At 37.6% G+C, this 18,073-nt stretch overlaps 1 protein-coding gene across 1 annotated transcript in view; it reads right to left on the bottom strand.

Moving 5' to 3' along the window:
- Nucleotides 1-16,189, bottom strand: part of LOC141398037 (tRNA dimethylallyltransferase) — a 551,700-nt gene extending 535,511 nt beyond the window's left edge. The window contains exon 1 of the mRNA XM_073975142.1: nt 15,937-16,189. Coding sequence (XP_073831243.1) covers nt 15,937-16,056 — 120 coding nt within the window. The 5' untranslated portion in view covers nt 16,057-16,189. The remainder of the gene's footprint in view (nt 1-15,936) is intronic.
- Between the last annotated feature and the right edge of the window lie 1,884 nt (nt 16,190-18,073).

Raw genomic sequence — 18,073 nt, 5'->3', positions numbered from 1 at the left:
GACTTGTGTTAACAGGTGATTTCCGGTTTTCAACATAAATTAAACTAAATCTATCAAGAGATTATGAGTATGCCTAATTATATCTTCTTGGCCAGTTGTTTAAACTTTTGAAATTAATGAACAAATAATTAATTCTAGCTCTTCTTTTGCAGTTTTCTTCTCATTTGTTTAATTAATGAACGAAACAACGGCACATTAGTTGAAATAACATTCCACAACACGATTAAAGGACAGGGCAAGGGCGCATATATAAAATTCTGCAACCGCCACAGGAACATCTTTTTATCAGTTTTTAGATTTCTACAGAAAGAAAACCTTACAATGCAAGTTTTCGAAGTGAAGCCTGACCTTAATGGGCGCGTCGCGTTTCTGATTTCTGCGATTGTACTAAAAAAAGTCTTCCAGAGTATATATCTACTGTGAAAATCGAGCCTCCCGATTTTCTCTTTATTTTTTTATCCAGGTTTTTTTAATATCCAGGTTTGAATTTGGTATCCCCGCAAAGGTCATCCGTCTTTGCAAAATAACTTTAACTGACACGAGGTCCTCAGTTAAAATAGGAAAGAAACTCTCGGAAGAGTTTGGTACAAAAAGAGGTTTCAGACAAGGAAACAGCCTTTCGTGTGATCTCTTTAACATCCTGCTGGAAAGGGTTATACGAGAGGCAAACGTCAAAAGAAGTGGCACAATCTACACCAATAGTCACATGTTACTTGCTTATGCTGATGATATAGACATCATAGGCCGATCAGTAAAATAAGTAACTGATACCTTTATGAAGGTCGAAGGAGAATCTGCTAAAGTGGGTCTGGCGGTAAACGGTGAGAAGACCAAATTGATGGTGTCGACGCGCAATGCGTCCATTGAGCTCGGGCCGACTGTGGAAGTTGGTTCCTATAATATTGAGGTAGTAAAAGACTTCGTCTACCTAGGCACCTCCGTAAACACAACAAACGACATCAGTTGTGAAATAAAAAGAAGAATTGTATTGGCCAACAGATGCTACTTTGGTTTAAGTAAGCAGTTTAAAAACAAAGCCACATCTCGTAAAACAAAAATAACGCTCTACAAAACACCCGTGCTGATGTATGGCTCCGAAGCCTGGGTACTTGTGCAAGCAGACATGGCAGTGCTTGGTGTGTTTGAGAGAAAAATTCTTCGAAAGATCTACGGACCAATCTGCGTTGACGGTGAATATCGACGTCGCATGAACCACGAGCTGTATCTGCTGTACAACGACATCAATATTGTTAAACGTATCGAGATGCAGCGATTGCGTTGGCTAGGCCATATCATCAGAATGAGCGATGATGACCCCGCTAAAAAGGTGTATAAACACGGACCGCTTGGCGTTGCACGCAGAATTGGCAGGCCAAGGAATAGGTGGTGCAAACAAGTGGATGAAGACATGAAAAGGCGCGGTATTCCAGAAAGCGAAGCAACAAATAGAGAGAATTGGAGATCTTTTCTTAGTTTGGCCTATAGAACAAATGTTCTGTAATGGGCCAGCTAAGTAAGTAAGTTTTTTGATATATAGAAATCTTAGAAACCCCGTTTTTCACTACATTTACCATTATAAAAAAAACCCGAAGTGATCCGAAGTGAAGTTTTGCATCAGAACGCTTGAATATTGTTTGGTCAACTTTTGTAGCACAGTGTCATTTATCGCTATTTTCCAAAAGATTTGCCCTGCCTGAAGGAGCGTTCCACTGCTTTTGTTAGAGAGTTCTTAACTATTGTCTTGGCTACAATTTTTTTCTTTGTGTTGGATCAAAAATCTCAATTGTTATGCTGTTATATGCCAAAATATCCAAAAACGTGGATAAAAAACTTCAAGTCAAAATCGGGAGACTCGATTTTCCCTGAAGACATATTTGTCTAGTAGCCTTTTTGACTGACGATGTGGCTACTATACGGTTTGAGAAACGTAGGACGGTTAATTGTAAGTGGTACACAACAATTTGTTTGCCTGAAGTCTCCTGAGAAATTCGAAAAACGAACAAGAGAAGACGAATCATTGTGCACCATGACAATGCGAGCTCTCACACATCTATTAAACCAGCGCTATATTTGCGTTTTCATTGTTAGGCTAGAAAGTTATCCAGCAGCCCTCGTACATGCATAGGTTTGCATTTTTATCGTTTTTCTGTGTTGGGAGCAGCATATCCCGTATACATGATCCGGATTCCTTTGGTCCATGCCGGGATTAAAAAAACTTGGAACCAATGTGGATGTGTTCGGTTTTTTCACATCCGCATCAACCACACTTAAATTTCGGTAAGATGCACTAGATGACGGGAGTGCGGAGGGCTCAACCGGAATCATAGCTTCCTACCGCAGCTCCCCTGACGTCACACTAGTCAGTGCAAGCCTAGTCGCGAATGTCACCTGGCATGTTGATATCGCGCTTAACTCTGACCATCTCCCCATCACAATAAAGCTCAATACGACAGATGCAACTACCTTGTCAGAAGAAAGAACCTTTGCTAACTTCAACAAGGCTGACTGGGATCTGTTTAATCGATTAACAGAGGCTGAGTTCTGTCAAGCCCCCCCTCCAATCTCGGCACCAGCAGGTGAAAACTTCTTTAGAATGACGCTCCTGCAAGCATGCAAAAGATGCATTCCGACTGGGCGAATATAGAACTTCAGGCCAAATTTCCCTACGGAAGCTGCGAAGCTTGCCGACCTCAGGGATTCCATCAGGAAAGCAAATCCATCCGACACCAGAATACAGACCCTCAATAAGGAAATAAATAAAATGGTATCCAACCATAAAAAAGAAATATGGCGCAAACACTTTGAGTAATCTGACCCTGGCACTAAACGACACGCAATCTATCCAACCCAAGACTGACAGCATCAAAATAACATTCGGGGAAAACACTCCAAAACCCCAGCCAAGACTGCAGCGGGCTTCTGCAGACAATTCGTTGAGCACCCGGCGACACCAAACCGCGATAGAAGGAAAATACGCCGAGGTTCCCATGCCCTTCGACCAAATACGGACCCAGCGACCATCACATCGGATAATGTGCTTAGAAGCATTAAATCCGCCAATAGCTCCACTGCTTTTGGTCCGGATGGTCTGGCTACGAAGATGCTGAAAAACATAGGACAGCATGGTCCTAACTACCTCGCCTGCACGTTTAACCTATGTCTCAGCACCTTCTAGGTCCCAGACATGTGAAAACTCGGAAAAATTGTCCCCGTCCCTAAACCAGGCAAACCTGCCCACATGGGAAACTCTTACCGTCCCATCACACTTCTATCTCCTGTTGTGAAGACACTTGAGTCCATTATCCTACCGTGCTTCACTGAACCCTTCCACCTCACTGATCACCAGCACGGTTTCAGATCTGGAAGAAGTACCACAACAGCTCTCAGTGAAGTCACGGCAAGGATAACTGAAGGACTGAACAGCAACAGACCTCATAAACGAACAATACTCGTTGCTCTGGACCTGTCTAAAGCCTTTGACACAGTTAACCGTGCCACTCTCTTGAGAGACGTGATGGAAACATCACTCCCAAACTACCTCAAGAGATGGCTGGTTAACTATATGGCTGGCAGACAGTCCTACGTGGAATTTCTTGGACATAAATCCCCACCAAGGAAGAATAAGCAAGGAGTACCTCAAGGAGGTGTACTATTCCCGCTACTCTTCAACTTGTATATATCTAAGGCCCCAAATCCACCCGATAATGTCCACCTAATATCGTATGCTGATGACTGCACGGTAAAGCTATCCGCCCCAAGTCCTCAACCACCATCTTGATATCGTGGACAAAAGAGGTCAGCACAAAACACGATATACACATTCGCGGGCAAGTCATCCCAACAATCAAGAACCCCAAACAACTGGGCGTAAACGGTCCAAAACACGGCCCTGCGCATTGCAACAGGGTGCCACTCCAAGGCACCCGAAGACCACCTACACCATGAAGCCAAGCTTCTACCGGTGAAACCACACTGTACCCTCCTAACAAGGCAACACACAATTAAATGCCAAAAACTTGACCACACTAACAATATGAGCTGCAACAGACCCCCATCCGAAAGACGCGAGCCTATCAGATACGACTTTCGTAAGGAATTCCCCAACAGTCCCTCCCTGACCTGACACCGCAGTCACTTTGGACACATCCAGTTGAAGCAGCACGCTTCCTAGGACTGGATGCGGATGCTTAGATGTCCACCTATTAATTTCAAAATGTCTTCTCTTTTTTTTCTATTTTCTTTTCTCCCGATACTATATCTACCTGTTGGGGTTACAACAACAACAACTACAGCAAAAAACGTTGTAATGGTTACAACATACTAAGGAAGGATCACACCAACATTTTAATTTGGGGATTAGCTTAGCACCAGTCTGTTCATTACTCGCTTGAGGCGGGCTCTAATGAGCCGAACATGGAAGGCATAAAGGCAGCAGTCAGATGTTAAATTGCCGAGGAAGAGTTGCAGAACGTTTACATCCCGCCGATAAATAACTGCTCTCCAGATGATATAGGTCCAACATTTGCCTGCTTTTGGAAGGTCATAATCGTCTGGTCTTGGGGGAATTGGGGAGTTCTGTCATTAGGTCCTCCGCAACCAGGGAGGTATAGTGCTGGCCGTTTTACGTTTTGCACGATCAGAAGAAGCGAAAAATGTCACAGTTCTTGGGTTAGTCCATTTCCCCATAATTGTCTCCATTAACAGACCGCCCGATTTCATCGCCTCTGTACGTGGCACTTTCATCAGTCAGGGGAGTGCTAATTGGCGTGGTTTTAGAGAATTCACTAATCACCGCTTCAGAGATCTGATCAACCTTTGTAATGTTCGGATAGCAGAGATGACGTTCCAGACAACATCACTGCTGCAGACTCACGACATACACCTGCTGGACGAATACCCAAAGTACGACCAAATTTCCCAGCACTTAAATGAGCGTGATGGGCATCATCATACCGACCCCAGTGGCCCCAGAGTCAACTAGCTACCAATGGAACTGAACAAGTTGGTCAGTGAGCATAAGCAAACCAATTGTTTAAATCACCTGAAGAGTTGCAACATTGGAGCCGGAATAAGTGAATGGTGGACAACGGTTAAGTCACCCTCGAACCCTAGAAAGAAGGAAGATAGGACCTCAGTCACGTTTGGCGATGTTATGATGAATGATCATTTTGTCGAGCACTACTCATTAGATCTCCACCATCAGTTGCTATGTTGTCTGGAGATTTACGCAGCAACCCAACTCAATTTTTTATGAGCAATTTCTTTTTCGATTGGGATTTGGTTGCATCTTCTGTGTAATTCGGAAATTGGTATCCAATTATCAGACCACCATATATGTAAAATGTGCCTTAAGCAGCGGTTTACAAAGCACTGTATTTTATTTATCCCTCTGGTGCATACTAGCCATGTTTCACATCCGTATAAAAGTATGGATTTCACGTTCGAGTTGAAAATACGAATTTTTGTCGAAATTGCACCTTTAGCTTTAGCTAATCGGGCTTGTATGTCTGCCTGGGTGCCACCATCTGGTGTTATTTGGCTTCCAAGGTATGTAAAGTTGGCTACATTTTCAATTGGCCTGCCATCAAGATGGAAGTTGCCGGGGATCACATGATTTAACTTCATCGATTTTGTCTTATTAACATTGATCCGTAGTTGATATTTCTCTGCCATGGTTTACAAGTCATTTAGTTTGCTTTGCATATGGCGTCCGGAGGAGGAGATCAATGCAGAGTCGTCAGTGTATGTTAAATCCTCTGTTTGCTGGAGCATCCACACTCGACCGATGTAACTCATCCATCACAATTAAAAATATAAGAGGGTATAGAATGCATCCCTGTCAAACACCGGCCACAATATCTATTGTTTCCGATAATGTGCCATTATGAAGAATTCTACATTGAAATTCAGTGTATTGTGCTTTTAATAAATTTACAATTTTGTTGGGTGCACCTTTACGGAGAAGGCTTCCCATATTTTTGGTGATTTAAGCGGTCAAAAGCTTTTTCGAAGTCGACGAAGACTAGATGTAGGGGCTGTTTGAATTCGTTCATTTGTTCAATAATTATACGGAGCGACGCGATATGGTCAACACATCAGTATTACGATCTGAACCCGGCTTGTTGCTTGCGAAATGTGGATTCGATTTTATTCGAAATTCGGTCGAGTACACTCTGACAGAAAACTTTGAGTGTTCCCTGCATCCATTCCCTCGGGAATTTTTCGGTTTGCCATATGGTTTCAAATAGGGGGTGAAGAATCTGAGCACTTCTGTGTGGGTTTGCTTTGAACATTTCGGGTACGATCCCATCTGCTCCTGTCGCTTTGCCAGGTTTGCTCTTTCGAATAGCTAATTCGATTTCATTAATACTGGGAATTTTGATATTAATGCGAGATATTTTTGGGATGTTGAGAGAGCTTACATCGATATTGTTAGTAGGAGAAGAAAGAGGGGGGGCTGAAAACCTCGGTAAAGTGTTCTCTCTAGCGTTTAAGCTGATCTTTCGGATCTGTGAGTAATACTGCATCTCTATCTTTGATAGGTACAGCCATGTTCCTTTTGTTTTCAATCATGCGGTTTGTACAGTCATAGAGCAACTTTGAATTTCCTGTAGTTGCAGCCGTTTCAGCTTCTTGGGCAATTGATTCAATCCATTTACGTTTATCGCATCTGCATAACCGTTTAACACTGGTATCAATTGAGGTGTATGCTTGCCTGGCTCTTCGTACGTCGCTCCGCGTTTTGGCATTGTTCATGGCATTATTGGCCTTCCTCCTCTCGTCAATTTTCGCCCACGTGGCGTCGGAAATCCATTTTTACACGATTTTGGCATTTTGCCCAAAAATGTTTCGCTGGTGGAAATGAAAGCACTCTTAATTGTGTCCCATTGCACGTCGATTCGAATATCTCGGGAAACGTTTTCAGTTTCTACATTGGAGTAGAAAGCATTGCTTATTTGAGGGCTCTTGAGCTTCCCAATGTTAAACTTGCGTGATCTCATTGTTCCAGGATCATTTGCCAGTACAACTCTTAGTTTCAGCTCTGCAATGACAAGGTGGTGATCTGATGAGATGTCAGCACTACGTTTGTTTCTGACATTCATTATGTTTCGCCTCCACAAGCGATTAATACAAAAATGGTCTATTTGGTTCTTTGTTGATCCATCTGGTGAAACCCATGTTATTTTATGTGCGGTCTTATGCGGAAATAATGTGCCGCCAATGACAAGATTGTTAGTTCCGTAAAACTCCTTTAGAAGCTCGCCGTTTTCATTCGCATGCCATTGGTTCCGATCACATTTTCAAAATCTGTGTTGACACAGCCTACTTTGGCATTAATGTCGCCTATAACAATTTTGATATCTCCGACGGGGATACGCTGAAATACTCCCGATAAGCTACTATAAAACATCTCTTTTTCGATTGGTTCTGTCGCTTCTGTTGGCGCATAGCACTGGATGATTGACACGTTTCGCACCTTTCATTTGATGATGTCATTTGTAAAAGGCTGAACTCCTATTTGACTGATTTCACCACCTCAAAAATCAATCTATAGAAATTAAGTTGGCTGCACACAAGTTGAAGGACTCCAAACTGTGTTAGATGTGGTGGGTAAAAACTTTTTAACTACCGAACCAATTTACTTATGCTGCCAAAAGTTTGCGGTTTTCTATGTCGCCATTTCTTGGTAGAGATATTATGTCTTAGAACCATGGTATAATAAGAAAGGTATGACAGAGCTCACAGCTGATTAAAATTTTTTTTCCGTTAGTGACCAACTTGTGTCAAACCCATTTTCATATGTTTTGTTTTGATTGTTCACATTATGACATATTTTACACATACATAACAGAATTTTCATTTGAAACAAAAATAATTGTAATCGAAATAAAAATAAATTCAACACAATGGATGATGTTAACGTACGATAAATGATTTCAATTTATGGTCAATAATCTAATTCTAATGGCTCCAAGAATTCCACATAATAGAGCAAAGGAATATATTAAAAGTGAAATGGACTGCTGAACATTTCATGAAATAAAGGAGGAAAAGGCCGTTAAGCCCTGTCTGTCCGACTGGAGCGCGCGATGAATCCCGAATAGATCAACCGATTCCGAATATTTGTCCAAATTTAGATCACATTTAAAAAATATTGGTGCACTCCCTCGGGTATCTGTCCCACAATATTTCAAAAATGTTAGCAAAAAAGATGCACATCCCTGTCACGAACTCTCCAAAAAAGTTACCAATTTGGTCCATACTTTTTATCTTGTAATATTTCTACTAGAGGTAGATCAGTTTCGAATATGTGCTATATCGGTCCACCTCCCACACAAAAATTCGGAAAAATTCAGTTTAAGTCCTGCTCTCAAATCGTTTTGATAATTGTTGGAACTGATTTTTTCTGGGTCCTCGGAAATTATGTCGAAACTGTAAAAACCCCCACGGTCATCATGTGTAGTGGCTGGTGCGCACAACTTTGGAACAAGATACTGCGTTGATCCAAAGTTTGTATATCATAATATTTCTGACAATCTTTGATGAAGTTGGAAGATGGTGCTTATCGGTCCAATCCTTCCGGTAACTCCCCAACAAAAGTCATACATTTTTGTTAAGGGCAGTTCAAGATTGTTTGAGGATCCTTTGCAATTTTTTCGAAGCTACTCATTGTACTTGTTTTTTTTATAGCGATATTATTTTCTTCATGGGTATGCTTCAGATTTACGTAGTCCTTACCGCGGTGCAATTTTAAGCGCCATATTATTGTTTATTTTGTTAGTTTCAGATTCGGCGACAAGAAGGATGTGTCTTGATACTTCCGCTGACAGTATCGATACTTTTCTTGACATTGTTGGCCTTTTATAAAGCAATAGACCGGTCTGTGGGAAGCTATGCGCCGCCAGCGTGGTGACAAATGAAAGTGATACGCAGTGGAAGAATAGTAAAACCTGCCAGAAATTTTTCTGGTGCATCAGCAGTACAGGATGTTGTTGTAGTACCTTCTTGGTTGCTACCGCGTGAGGATCCCTGCCACGATCTAGTGGACAGCCTACAAGTACCCGGGCACGTCAGGAGAGATATTCATGAGGTCCAACGGTATAAGCGAGAACACCTAGATCAATGAATAGCATTCACACTGATGCACTCGCACAGACAGTACAGAGATACAGTGTGAATGCCTTACTTTGGGATCACCTCTCGTCCATCGCAGCAGAAGAACTTTAGCTGCCAAGAAACACGAGTGGTTTTAGGTCAGTAAAGATCTGGACGATGCAGCTGCCTCAATTTGTATTGGGCCCGAATTGATGCCACGATACCCATCACATTCAGCCGTCCAGAACCCCCTCACCTGTCCCATGATTCTTTACGGAGGCAACCAGGTTGCAGAATTTTTGAGTCTGGATACAGATGAACCGGAACCATATAACTGAAATAATACCCGAACATTTTTAAAAAATATTTGTTTTTCTGCACAATTTTCCATTTATTTTCTTCAATCATTTTATAAATTTTGAAAATTGAATATTATGTATATGAAACAAACATAAACAAAAACAAGTTTGAAGTTTGTCACCACTGACAATTTTGAAAGAAAGCGGGCATACGTGTAGGGTTGATTTTCAATGGTTTTTTCGAACCTGTTCTACCTTCCTTATTCTACCATGCTTAGAACGACAGTAGCCAAATTGGCAAGCACATTTTTACACATAATTCGTGAATAATGAGACTAAAACACTTAAAAACACATGAAATCGTTACGAACCGCTTTAAGGGGGCTACAGGGAAACGTGGACCTACGTTAAGACATTTTGCAAGGGTATTTTGTACACATTGAGAACTTACTGTACCAAATTACAGCCAATATGATTGTAAAATATGGCTCATAGATAAAAAAACACCTTAAATCGGGAAGTACAATTATATGGGGGCTACATCAAAACATGGACCCAGAGACCCCATTTTCAATGCCGGAAGTTCAATTGATATGCAAAAGATTTCAGCCAAATTTTGGCACCCTACGTCAATTGGTTCGCAGATTAATAGTTTTTACCCAATACTTGGGAAAATACTCGGAATCGGGTTACCTTATATGGGGGCTACAAGAACACGTGGACCTACGTTGAGAAATTTTTGCAAGGATATTTTGTAAATATTGAGAACTCACTGTACCAAATTGCAGCCAATAAGATTGTAAAATGTGGCTAATAGATAAAAAACACCTTAAATCGGGAGGTACGGTTATATGGGGGCTATATCAAAACATGGACCCAGTAACAGAAGTTCTATTGATATAAGAAAGATTTAAACCAAATTTTGTCAACCTACGCCACTTGACGTTAAAGAGTTTTCAACCAACATTTGGGTAAATACTCTGTATTTACCTGTATTTACAGAATAAGTACCCACAAATGAGTATTTACCAGATATTTACCCACCATGTGTGTATTTACCGGGTAAATACCATCTCTAAACATGGACCTATGTCCACAATTTGTAGTATATAAATTTCTTGACCTCTAGGAACCCTAAATGCCAAATTATAGCTAATTCCATGGTTTAATAAGAAAGGTTAGCCAAAGCTTTCTGTCAATTTAATTTTTTTCATTCGAGTGTTCCTAAAATGTCAAAACAAAGTACACAATCTATGTATGTGTGTGTATTGTTTGAAAAATATGCCAAACAATTTTAAAAACAATCGAATTCAATGACTTTTAAAATTGTTTTTAGAATATTTGTATGGAAGAAATTCTTCAGCTTTGCATTGAAACAATCATTTCATAATATCTACAATTCGATTATGTAGAGAAACCTCTATAGATTGTTTTCATTTAAACCTACCTCTTTATTTATACCATGGCTAATTCACTCTGAAAATATGTCTAAAAACTTATAGCCCGTTTCCACGGTACGTCGTTCGTTCTCTATTCGTTGTTCGACCCATAACTACGAATAAATTACTTATTTCCCCACACAAAATTCTATGAACGAACGACGATTTTTCTACGTTGTTCGATTAGAAATACTCTCTGAACGACGATAAAATATGTCCCATCCCTAACAAATGAGTGAATTTATCGAAAAAATTAATGATGACATGTCTAAATTCAAAATTGAAAAATTTGTTGAAAACACAAAAATTTTTAGAAAGAAGGAAAAAGATGAATGGAAATTTATGTACTAAACTTTTTATATAGATGCAGAAGGAAGATGGTTGTGTTTCCTTCTTAATTCCACACACATTTCTTGTCCATTTGTTCAAAATCGCGTAAAAAATCAGAAACAAAAAGGAAACAAATAACTGAAAGTCTGTATACACAAATATTGTTTTGACATGTCTCTCTCTCTTTATTTTTGAAAATAGAAACATATAAAAATATATTGAAAATACAAAATTATTCAGAATTTATGGAAAAAATGGGTGCAATGTGTGTAGTTAAATATAGAAGATACATTTGAAGGAAAGTCTATTGCTTTTCCTATTCATTTAATGTATATTTTATGTGTTTTCGGTTCAAATTTTCGCGAAAACAGGGAAACAAAAATGAAGGAAATTTTGTTTATGTTTCTGTTAATTACGAATGGTGTCGTGGAAACGGGTTAATTCGTGTACGTCGTTCGACAGGCGAACAACGTAATTGAAACGCTCGTGTGAACATGACATTAAAAATACAACAAATCAGGCTGTACCGTTATTTGGGAGCTATACCAAAACCCTGACCCCTATTTTCATAATTTAGTAGATAAGTTTTGTGACCTGTATGAACCCTAACTAACAAATTATAGGTAATTCGGTCTAAAAATATGGCTAAAAATGTCAAAATAATTCAAATCGGTCGTTCCCGTTATATGGAGGGCTATACCAAACCCGAACCTATGTCCATCATTTTTAATATATGTATAAATAAATTTTCCACGAATTCACTTCTTTTAAATGCTCATTTAAACCAAACCCGTTCGTGGGTATTGATTTGGTTACGAAGTTTTTCGGCAAATCACACACACGCGACCCGAACGCAAAGTAAGAGAGCAAATGTTTTGATTTTTTTACTTCAGTCTTGTACTGAATTTCATGCAAGCAGGTTGATGCCGCTTTATTTGTTTTTTTGGGTACACTGAAAAGATTTTGCAGTTGTACAGCAAATATGTGGAGGGAAGAATTTGAAAATGATTTTTTGTTTTGTATTAATATTTTTAATGACGCAGAATGCCTCGTCTGCAACGCAATAATAAAAAATGTATATCCATCTTACCTTAGGCGTCATTATAATACGCATACAAAATATCATTTAATGACGGGAAATGTGTGTGGAAAAATGTAAAAAATGTAAAAAAATGTATTTGCCAAAAAGGCTAAAAGCTATAAAGGATAACAAAGGATGTCATACCAAGTGCTAAAACCCTAAGAAATCCTTTTTGCTTCGTAAAACTTTTAGAGTGTATAATTTTCACTGTGAGGTAGAAATCGATGTTGTTTAACAATTTTTATTTTTTTATCTAAATTTATCCGAATTTCGTTAATTTTATTTTATTATATTTAAGTTAAGACCCTAATGTAAAAACATAAAAAAGAACGAAATCGCTATCATTAATTAACTCTTAGCAATCGCAGTTTTTATAACAGAAACTGAAGTGGATACTTTTGACTGTGATTCACTGTATATTATTTTTAATTTTAGTCATACAAAGCGAACGCGCCAGCAATATATTTTTTCTATTTGAAAATTTTGCCTTTTTAGGCGAAGATCATTTTTAGTATTAATTTTTTTTTTTTTTAATTTATTAATCGAGATTTTTTATGATCTATAATGCAAATGAAAAAGGAAAGCCGATGATTCGATGGTGGGTGTGTACCACTATGTTTGGCTCTGAACGCTAACACGCCGTGACAACTTTTTCCCTGTGTTTTTCATTTCATACTCATTATGAAAATCATCACCCTGTTCTGTCAGTGTAATTTTACTCACACATAAACAATTTAAGCGCTCGCTCTTCTTGGTCGGCTATGATTTAAACATGTGTCTAATTGATTGTTCCTTAAAATTTTTTTAGAATAAACGATTTTCTTTTAAAAAATCGTCAAACTGCCAAAAACACACTAAAGTGTACAGCACTATTTCATTGTTTGTTTTGATTTTCTGTTCTCTCAGTCTCTCACAGCCATGCACGTTTTTTCGTTTTGTTGTTTATACATGCTACTACATACAGTGATGCCAGATTTGCCGATTTATCGGCATTTTGCCGATTTTTAGTTAAAAAAAATAAAAATGCCGATTTGCCGATTTTTACCCCTAAAATGCCGATTTTTAGTTAAGGCAACTTGTTCACATAAAATTTCTATTTTGTATGAAAATTGTGCTTGCTAGAACTAATTTGGTACAATAACGAAGAAAACTATATCGTCAAGAGTAGTTTGATTAATAATAATAATAATATTTTTTAACATTTTATAAAAACAGTTTGAATTTTCTTGATTACCATAACGTGTACTTCAGTATATACGTCAAGGAAATTGTTCAAAAAACGAAATTGTCGAAAAGTGGGTTAGTGGAAATAATTAAAAACTGCACAAACTTTTACATTGAACTTTGTGGTCAGATTTTGAAGCGGTTTAATTTTGAAAATAAATTTAAGGGCCTAGCTTCAATAAATCAAAGTTTTATAATAAATGGCACACAAGATTCATTTTTCGACATTATAAAGGAATACGAATGCTTTATAAACATAAACGAAAAGCAAGAATCACGCGAACTTTCACGTTTAAATTTCAAAAATTTGTTTAAAGTTAAAAACGTAGAGTTGCTAGAATTTTGGGAAACAATGTGTGAATTAATATGTGCAAATTCTGAATCATTATTTCCTATTTTGTCCAAATTTATTAAACATGTTTTAGTCTTGCCACATTCTTCAGCAAATGTGGAAAGAGATTCTAGCAAAGTACATTTAAATAAATACAAGTGCCGAGATCGATTAGTTAGGGACTCGATGGAAGGAATTCTCTTTACTAAAGACTACTTAAAATTAAATAAGTCTAACTGTTATAATGTTGTCATTAAAAATGATTTGTTACAAAACTTTAATTCAAATATTTATTACAGAAATTTAATTTAATTGTAAACAAACATTTCAAAGTTCCAATACAACTAGTAAGAAAGTGTCAGTCGGCTTTGCTGACAGAGGTATACACTCAGCCTACGTGAATTGAAACTTTCTTCTACAGACAGATCGAATGTTTTTAAGGTCTTTTTAGAATTATGTGGCCATTTTTAGACATTTTAACTTGCCGAAAAATGTGGATTAAAATTTAAATTCAAAAGTGCTGTGGAGGTGGTACTTAAAGGAATGGACCCACATAGTCCATTAGGGAAGTGAATTTTATTTGGAGAGTTATATCTTTTCGATAGATATCGCGCCCACTAGTCATTTCAGTGGGTCATCGTTTAACTTTTGGAATCGGTTGATCAGTTCTAGAATTGTCGTGCTCTACAGCCACTACATTTGGTGGCATAGGGGTGTTTACACCTCTCGGGCTATATTCTCAAGAAGTATGGACATGCCCCTGAAAAAGCTTTTACCGTCGTAATGGAGCCAGCGTATTTAAATTGTTTAAACCAAAATCGAAGTGATTCGAGAGCTGTAGTGCGATTCTCTAACATATTTTTTGAGTTGCCGACAAAAATCGGTAAAATTAAAATGCTTATAAATTTGGTAATTAACGAAATTTTTCGGTAAGTTAGCGACCAAAAGAAAGTAGTCGTAAAGTTTTACCGACAGCAACAGTGTTGTCAACTTTTATTTGAACTTTCCATTCATAATTTTGCGTTTTTATTTTATCGACATTTGTCGGTAACTCAAAAAATGAGTTAGGGAATCGCACTACAGGGGCTAGATTCTTGTTCTATGAAAAATTGAAATGAAAAATATTTCCTTTATAATTTTTTTCATTTGACAGTTTTCTCCTTTGTAAAAGTTTTCATTTTACATTCTCATTGAAACGAAATTGTGCCTCAGGTCTTAAAGAAAACTTATACGAAATTTAGTGTGGGAGGTACCCGAAGGAATAGACAAATAGAGTCCATATTCGTACCTAATCTATATCTTGTAGACGTATTAGGATGTTTAAAGTACTAAATCGACTAAATCAGTCACTCCTTATCGCGCGTACAATTTTTCCGGACATTTTTGGACTTTTGTGTGGGAGGTTCCCGAAGGAGTGGACCGATTGAGTACGTATTGGAACCTCATCTAAGTCTGGTAGACATTTCACGATGTGTAAATTATGGACCAAATAGTTTACTCCCTTCAAGAGTTATCGTACGCACAAATTTTCCGAACATTTTCGAACTTTTGTGGGAGAGACAGCCAGACAGACAGACGGGCGGACATTGCTAAATCGACTCCAAATTGTCTGAAACACATTTTGTCCAAACATACTTCGGGTCTAAAACCATTATTTCGATGAGGTACCTTTTGCCCGTATGAAAGTTTATATACCCTCGTTAGCATAAATGCTGAGGGTATAAAAACAATCACCTTATTAATAACCTCTTAAGACAATATTTGTATACGTTTTGTCTAGCTTGACTGAATTGAAAATATATTGATTTCATATTTACATACACGTACTTATAAATATATACTACATATGCATATGGTAAAACCATTTTAATTCATACATATTTTGAATTATTGCCTTGGTTTATGAATTGTTAATTGTTTTGTTGCACTTAAAATGTTATTTTTTTACTTATGCTTCTTAAATATAGCAATAATTTGAGCTGAAATAAACGTTATTTATTTTGCCGATTTTTTGCCGATTTTGAAAAATTTCTGCCGATTTTGCCGATTTTGGTACCCGAAAAGTGCCGATTTTCGACCAAATTTATCTGGCATCCCTGACTACATACTCTACTACTACGAGAAGGCATAACTTACTTGCATTGAATCGGCACTAATAATTTCGCCACCAAAACGTTCAACCAATTCCAAAGATAATTTTGTTTTACCGGTGCCGGTAGAACCCAAAATAACAATTAATGGCACTTTCCGTAACATTTTCGTACACAATTACCGCGATTTCTACGATATTTTATGGAAATAAACACTTGAATTTTCAATTAAAATAAAGCACACGCGACGACGACGGCCAAACACTGTTGGTCACACGAAACGAACGAAAGCAAACTACAGAAAATAAACAACACACAGCTCAGCTGTTTTACATTTTGATACGAAAGATGAGAGCGCGAGAGTAGGTGCAGTGGAGTGGAGTGACCATATACATTCTTTTGGGGGGTTTTTTGATAGGGTCGTTCATTTGTTGTTGTTTGGTGAGGTAGGTTGGTCACCTTTAAAAGTTCTTGAGAGGCAAAAAGGCTGAAATGAAAAATAAAGAGGTTTTTATTCATTTTAGCGTTTTTTATGAATGAACTGTTTAGTTTTGTTAAATTTTAATACTGCCAAAATTTGAGCACAATTGGAATATGTTAACACGTGCTACTAGGGCTTCGAAGTTATGAAAATCTTGATTTTTTGGCTATTTGGGGACTTCGGAACCCACATCTGTGGAACGGTTAAACTGTATGCCCGTATTATGCATTAAATTAAATGCCATTCTGTTCATTTTATGTTCAAAAACAAAATACGAAAGTATTACTGAATTCGAGATAATAAAGCCAATGTCCCGAATAAAGCCAATTGACGAAAATGAAGTAACATGGGGCGCCTTCGCCACGTTTTTGTTCAAAATGTTCTCGTATCGACACCGTTAAAGTTTTTTTCAAATATTATTTTTGGTAAAAATATTTGCATATCTTGATTATAAGTTTTCGTATATAAATCCTTATAATTTTATTTTTAAAATATTATTTTTGAGAATTTACAAAATGTCTAATGTGGCGAAGCCTCTCTACCCAAGGGACAGCTTCGCCATCGATATGGGACATTCTCCAACGGACTCTAAAAGCGTAATTTACCATACTTTTTCCTTAAATATCAACATTATGCGAAAAAGGAAAATGTTTCTATTGAATAATCAAAAATGATTCTTAAATTCACAAAAAGAACCAGATTCCAGTACATAATTGAACTAGTTACCTTGAATTTAGTTACAAAAATCATAACACTACTAAAACAGGATACGTTTAGGATAATATTTGATTTTAACTTGATATAATAGTGTGGTGTATCTGTGGCATAAAGAATTTAAACATGACAAATTTCTAACACTAACCCACCACACCCCCACCATGGCTTAGGCGACCCACCCCTTACATATTTCATAATATTAATATATTGGCATTTTTAATTGATTTTTTCACGTGAATTATTGGGATTTATATTCTTTTGTAGTTGTCTTCTAACGGTATAAAATATGTTTTTGATATCACAAAAAGTAAATTAGATATCGCAACACATACCTTCCATAATTATTTTTCCCAATACCCTAAAAACACAAAACCGCGTGCGTCCGCTATCATACCTATGACACAACTGCCAACTTTTGGGAGCTGAAAGATCTTAATTAAACTCACAAATTTGCCTTTAACGGATTTTTTCTAGCACTTATAGTTTACGATAAAATCGTAGCCGCCCCAGTGGAATGCAAATTTTTGGAATGAAAACAAATGTCTTCTACATTTTATTTTTATTTTAATTTATTCGTATGTCTGACATCATGTGGTTTTGAAGCTATCTGGGTACAGCGTAGTTGGAGAACGCATTGTTTTAGTTGTTCGTCCTTTGTAATTAATTCGTTGTAATATCTGATAAGCTCGATTCCTCTCTCTGTTATGTCGTTCACAATTTTCAAGTTGTTTACCATACTTTGCGCCTCTTGGAAATTCGGAGTTATTGTTTAATATCTTGAACAAAAAGAAGTCTCACTTTTAATTACTTCAGGTAGACCTTTTTCTAGGAATTTCGGCAGTTGCTCTTTTGTAAGTTTGGCTCGAATATTTTTGGAGAAATTTGCATCTTTGCTTTTTTAAGATTTTTGCCTCCATTAGGCTCATTACTGTGTTTTGCACTGTCGCATCAAACAATGCCAGTCCAACAATTTCAGGACTAAGAT

The sequence above is a fragment of the Musca autumnalis genome, unplaced genomic scaffold, assembly GCF_047663935.1.
Source record: "Musca autumnalis isolate F117 unplaced genomic scaffold, ASM4766393v1 scaffold_3, whole genome shotgun sequence".
Lineage (NCBI taxonomy): Eukaryota > Metazoa > Arthropoda > Insecta > Diptera > Muscidae > Musca > Musca autumnalis.
The sequence above is the reverse complement of the archived record's forward strand: the minus strand, read 5'-3'. Positions and strand labels throughout refer to the sequence as shown.